Source organism: Cyprinodon variegatus, unplaced genomic scaffold, assembly GCF_000732505.1.
Source record: "Cyprinodon variegatus isolate N-32 unplaced genomic scaffold, C_variegatus-1.0 Scaffold502, whole genome shotgun sequence".
NCBI lineage: Eukaryota > Metazoa > Chordata > Actinopteri > Cyprinodontiformes > Cyprinodontidae > Cyprinodon > Cyprinodon variegatus.
The window spans coordinates 514,364-520,786 of NW_015150955.1; the positions used below are offsets into that span (position 1 = coordinate 514,364).

General features: G+C 37.9%; 1 protein-coding gene across 1 annotated transcript in view; it reads left to right on the forward strand.

Moving 5' to 3' along the window:
* vwa2 (von Willebrand factor A domain containing 2) overlaps positions 1-4,140 on the forward strand; it is a 20,002-nt gene extending 15,862 nt beyond the window's left edge. Inside the window, exons 12-14 of the mRNA XM_015390496.1 lie at positions 761-1,312; positions 1,436-1,558; positions 3,828-4,140. Coding sequence (XP_015245982.1) covers positions 761-1,312; positions 1,436-1,558; positions 3,828-3,958 — 806 coding nt within the window. The 3' untranslated portion in view covers positions 3,959-4,140. The remainder of the gene's footprint in view (positions 1-760; positions 1,313-1,435; positions 1,559-3,827) is intronic.
* The last annotated feature ends 2,283 nt before the right edge of the window (positions 4,141-6,423 follow it).

A 6,423-nucleotide genomic window follows, 5' to 3' on the forward strand; every position in this document is an offset into this window, starting at 1 on the left:
AAATAACATAGTTATGTATAATATATTACATTTCTGACTGTATATCCCTGTAATTATTACACACTGTAGCTTTAACTTTAAGAGTAAAAAAACTCATTCCATTGGCAAATCTTCCTATTTAGCTGCTCAAATTAATGGAAAATACACTTAATTCAAGAAATGTGGGCTTATTTTTATGTTTTTTTTGCAGTGTATGTCTAAAGCCAGAAGCTTTATCACAGGAAACTATCCTAGTTTCTCGTGATAAAGAGTTCTGAAGTTGCTGAAGGAGATCTATTTGGGAGCAGAGTAACACAGGAGCCCATGTTGGCTCTCTGCTGGAGTTTATCTGATTAACACTCACCCACATGAGGATGTTAAGGTAGATTTAAAACAAAAAAGCTCATTGTAAGAGAAAGGCAGAATAAAAAGGCATCATAGGGTCACCGGGGATCCGTTACAACTATTTGATGCTCCCTGCCTGCAAACTTCTTGTTTGCAAGAAGAAAAAAAAATATCTTGTATCGTCACAAATTTAAACATGTAGCTTGTCAAAGTCTGTGACCTAAATAGGACCTTTACACTATTGGATAAGACTATCATTGAACAAATAATACAGCTAATTTATACGTTTAACAAAATGAAAATGGTTTCATGTTAAATCCTCTTTATCAGTGTTTACTTGAATCTTGCTGTATTTTTTTCTTTTTTTATTTCTTTATAAACATGATCTTCTCTGTCATCTGATGTATTTTTTAGCTCAATATATGCGTTTTTTCAGGGTGCCTGGGGCAGGCGGTGGATCTGGTGTTTGCTCTGGATGCATCAGCTGGAGTTGGCCGTGAAAACTTTGCTACCCTGCAGGACTTTGTGCGCAGCATCTCCGTTCAGTTCGACATCAGCCGCGACGTGGCCCAGGTGGCCTTGGTAGCCTACAACCGCAGAGCCATCACTGTGTTTGGCCTGGACGCCCATGAGAGCGGCTCCGCCATCCTGGAGGCTGTGGGGGAAGCCAGCTACATGGGTGGAGGGGTGTCGTCAGGTACAGCACTGCTCCACATCTACTCCAAAGTGCTGACTGTAGCCAACGGTGCCAGACCGGGGGTCAACAAGGCCGTGGTGGTGGTGACCGACGGCTCGGGTGGAGATGATGCCGTTGTGCCAGCTCAGAAGATAAGAGACAGCGGCGTTTCAGTTTTTGTGGTCGGTATTGGAGACATGCAGAGGGACAAAGTGATGCTGATCGCAGGTTCAGAGGAGTACATGATCTCTGTGCCATCTTATGAGGATCTCAAGTACTTTGAGGACGTGCTGGTTCAGATGCTGTGCTCAGGTAAACATACAAATCATTCATTTAAACAGACTTTTCTTAACACAAAACCTTTTCCCCATTTTGCATGAGTAGTTACAGAATGTATTTTCTGTCTCCATGTAAATCGTTGTCTTTTTTTGTCAGAGGTGAAGAAACCTCCGAACCTGTGCAAGCCAAACCCTTGCATGCATGACGGGGTCTGCATCCTCTCAGGAGGAAGCTTCAGATGTCAGTGTCAAGGCTATGAGGGACTACACTGTGAGAAACGTAAGTGTTGTAAACGAACCGCTTCATCAATTATCTATTTCTTGCATTTTCATTTATACATCAGTATCATCTTTATCCCTTACCTCCTCATTGCTGCTCAAAACAGCAATATCAACATTATCTTACTTAAAATAAAAGAAAATATTCAGTGGTTAACCATTTAACCTTTACATCCAATAGATGGAGAAAACCCTCCTAATACATTGATGCATAGCTGCAATGGGCTGCAGCAGCTAAAAATTATATCAGGGGTCAATCCTACCAGCTAAGTACATGAAATTCAGGCCACAATTTAGACTCATCAACCTTGTAAAATAGACTGGAGTGACGTTACCTTGGTATGTTTAGTTTTTATTTCAGAGGGGTCCCAATCTTGAGAAAATATACAATCACAGGTCAGTCTTGCTTGGATTGTAACGGGTATATTCAGGTTATATGGCAATTAAGAAAAAAAGAACCCAAACTACTTGATCATGATGAATTAAGATTGTAAACACCAAGTTATGTTATAGAGCCTAAATAGAATTCAAGCACATGGTGCTATGAGCAGACATAAAGAGACAAGGCGCCCTCTGGTGGCAGTACAGCAGAACTATTAGAAAGCTGGATGGCTACTGTATGTAGCTACTTGATGGAGCCTGTAGAGCCCAGCCATCCTCCATCCCACCACAGTCCTACCATACGCAGAGACACAGCATCAAGATGAGGAATATTTTAGTCAAATACATTTTAAAAGTAGGATCCATCCATCACATAGCCACATCTGTTTGTGTATTCTGAGTCTTGTCCCACTTGGTATAAAAAAATAATTTTTTTTTCTAACTCAATCTTGGACTTTTATTCATTATTTTCACAACTTCACTGGAAAATGCTAACTGGCTTAGCCCTTTATGTCATTGTTAACCCCATGCACAGTATCATACCTCAATTTTTATTCTAAATATACGCAAATGTACTTAACTTATAAAGGGAGAAAAAGCAAAGCATAAAACACAAAAATAACATATAACACATCATGATTCAGTAACCTTTCAGAAGAAACAAAATTATGCTACCAGGATATACATTTTTGGGATAGAACTGGAAGTTCACATCACGGATGAGAATTTGTAAGATGCTTTTAGACCCAAAATCACTGAAGTCTCACAAGATGTGCCTGCAGGAGTACATATAGTATGTGAAAATAGTTTAAACATGTAGGATTTTGACTGCTGCTATTCGTTCTGGTGACCTTTCTTCTTTCAACCCTTTATAGGGCACGTTAACATTTTTGAACACTTGCATATCCAACAAATGTAGTCCCCACCGTCCCTCAGTGAGGTCTAGAAGCACAAGATCCATATCCAGCCATTCAGCAAAGATACTGCTACATGGCTATAAATCTTATTCTAGAATTTGACCAATTAGACGAACCCTTAAAAGATATTACCTACTGTAAATTAACTTAAAAAAATGTAATAAGTCAAGAAAAAAAGGTAAAAAGTTAATTGAAAAGTTAATAAGTTAATAAGCCTAGCTAACAATTATATGTAGGTTTGTAAACTAAAAAAATGTAAGCCTGTATCAGCATTAACGCCTCTAAGGTTATGTTGTACAAATAAAAACGTGTTTCTTTCACTCTGTGTTTTTAATGGATTTCTTGTAGAATCACTTTTGCTGTTTTTCTTAATATATTTGTTATTGTCATTAATTTTTGCCATCAAAGTATCAATACTTTTTTTTTATCTTACAATGGTAATACGGTGTTGTCCTGGATTCCATTAACAGTATTGGCTTGAAATTTTGATTTTCGAAGTTATTTCACTGAGGGCCCTATAAAGGGTTAAGGATTTTCATGTATACAGTTTTATTTGCAGGGCAAATATGTTTTATTTTTTTTAAAATGGTTTCACATCCCGCTGCATGATGTTAAATTACCCTGCTGCTAATTTCCAGCAAGCATAGCAAAGGTAGCAACACAATTCTATTGAGTAATTCTCAGTAGAGAAAATTTTGCTACTTGGACCCTTTTTGACCTATAAGTATTGAAGTTAAACCTCCAGCTTGATGTCCTTGATGAACTGTTCAATAAGGTGCAATATTTGTAGGATCAGTCGACACATAAGCAAGTATCCATTACTTACAACGAAGAAAAATGCTCCTCTTAAATTGTTGTCTAACAACTTTATATGTATTCCTCAAGGTTCCCAGGTTTCATTTGTGTTTACAGTCATGGCCATGCTGTAAATTATTTGCAGAAATCCTGATCTGTTTTGAACCTTTCTATCAGGAAGCAGCAGGTCCTCATCCAGAGGGGATTTTCCAAAACCTGTTGGTCTGAGAAAGAAGAGCAGACAGAAGAAGAGCCACCAGGAGCTGCTGTATCACTACAAACTACATCGCCGGAGACACACTGCCTGAAACTCAACAACTATGCAGAGAGAAAAAAAAATGGTGTGAGCGCTTAAAAATATGGGATGTTTGTGCAGTAAGAGAAAACTGATTCATTTTTCTGTATTTAATATTTGTCACAGTGGCAGCATGAGCTTTGTGTTTATCTCATTTCTGTCACCGCTTGTTTAAGTAAAGTTTTTTATTTCCTCATAAATTTGACTCAGTTATTGTGCTGACTGACTATTGTGTGTTTATATGCTCTGTGTCCCGAATTTGTTCAAAAGGTTTAAACCCAAATTATTCTTTATTTTTGAAGAATTGTTCAGAAATATGCATTCAGTCTTGATGGACATGAATTACATCCTAAATTTAAGCTTTAAAGGATCCCCAGTTGGAAAAAAAAATACAACCAAATGCAGTGATTATAATAATAAAAAAAAATGTATATTGTTCTCGTTTATCAAATACATAGAAACACCTCCCTATTATTCAGCTCAATGGCCTTTAGCAAGCACACTCTTAATTTTATCCATCAGTTATCTCCTGATATCATTGCAGCTGGATATTTAATTACTATCCTTATCAGAACCATTAAAAGCTCATTTAAATCAGTTGATTGTCTTTTAGCAAGTACTCATAAAATGTGCAGAAGCAAAATCAGTTTTGAGGAACAGCTGCAGTAATTTACTCTTGAACTACCCAAGTTTGAACCTTCTGAAAAAAATCGTCAACATGAAAATAAAAAAAAGATTCTCTAAATTCTCCAAAAACCACATAAGATCATGCTTATCAGAACGAGAAGTGATTATGAGGCCACCATCTAAAGGGATGCAACTTTAACCTAAATCCATAATCAAGCTTAGAGGGTCGGCTTAAGTTTTTTTTCCCGTTCCTGTTAAGAAAGATTGAGATTTTATGAGCAAAATTAGAAAAGTTTTAGAAGTAAAGATGAAGTTTCTGATCTAAACTACTATCTCAGCATCACACATGGTGCTGGCAGCAGCATGCTGAGGCTGCGTAGCTCCCAGAGGATAGCAGAAATCTCCAGCTTTTATTTAAAACCAACTGCAACATGATTGGATCTTAAACGTTGATTACGTCATAGCGCGGCGCAGAGGCCTGTTTGGATTGCAAGACTCGGAATGCAGCCTTCTTTTTGCGTGTTATGAAAGACTGGTCTGGTTTATCCTTCATAGCCTCGGATCAGAATCAGAAATACTTTAATAATCCCAGAGGGAAATTACTTTTGTTACATGCTCCAGTTACAATTTTATATAATATATACACACATCCAACTATACAATATAGTATAGTTGGATGTATATTGCAATGAATCCCGTGATTCTTTGCAAGTCCAAGCGAGCTGGCTGCTCTGTACCCAAAGGAAAAAGGTACGTGGTGCCGAACAGTGGTGACTATTGGAAGTGCAGTTACATATAATCCAAGTATGTGAATAGTTCCATTTGAAATGAATGAAAATATTGTTTTGTTTAATGTTTTAAATGGTAATTGAGTCAGATATGTGGCGAGTAATGTTTGGTTTATTGAAAGGTTTTTATCTGTCCCTGTGTAAATGGGTTTGGCTGATATTTAAAGGACAGATTCTAATGTATCTGCGGCGTTGGGGACTATAAATGTGATACGATGCAGCTGTTGAAGCTCCTCAAAAATGTTATTTACACCCAGGACAGTAGGGAGAAGTTCGGTATTTAATCTTTTGCTGCTTTGTGTGTCAACTCTCACGGTTGCTAGGCGACAGACCGTACGGGCGGTAAAAGCCGTGGAAGGCTGGACCTCTTTGAATCCACAGCCAAAAATATTCCGGTCTCCTCGAAGGATCCAATTTTGAAAGACTGGGTCCTTGGAGGTCTCAGCCGCTGAAATCGAACACAGCCTACGTTACCAAAGACACTTAATACTGACATCTGCTCGTCCGTCTGTATGGTTGCTAGGGTAACAGATCCAGGAAGCAAATCCCTCACATCCCTCTTCCTTGTGGGAAGGAAGTCAGCATGAGCATCCCCAGGCTAAACAGACTTACTGTATAGCTGCTTCGAAGATATCGGATTTCCATGGCGATACGCTGGAGAGCACCCAGGAGGCATCCTATTCAGGTACTCACACCGCCTGAACAGACCCCTTTCAGTAGGGAGAAGCAGCAGCTTTACTTTGAGCTCCTCACCTTATGTCAACAGCAGAGTCCAGCCACAAAAATTATATATTTTGATTTCTGTTTTTTTTTTTTTGCAAAATAGCAGGGTGTTCAAATATTTATTTCCCTCACTGTAAATATACTGTTCTACCTTACAATCACTAAATTATAGTTATAGAAAGAAACAAAAAAAGGTTTAAAACACAATTTGGAAGAGAAAAAAAAGAAAATAAATAAAACAGATGGACAAGAAATGTTTTGGCAAAGTTTATCCATTAGGTGTCATCTCATCGGTTTTTAATGAAACAAAATAAACAAATAGTTTTTTGCATGTTTTTAT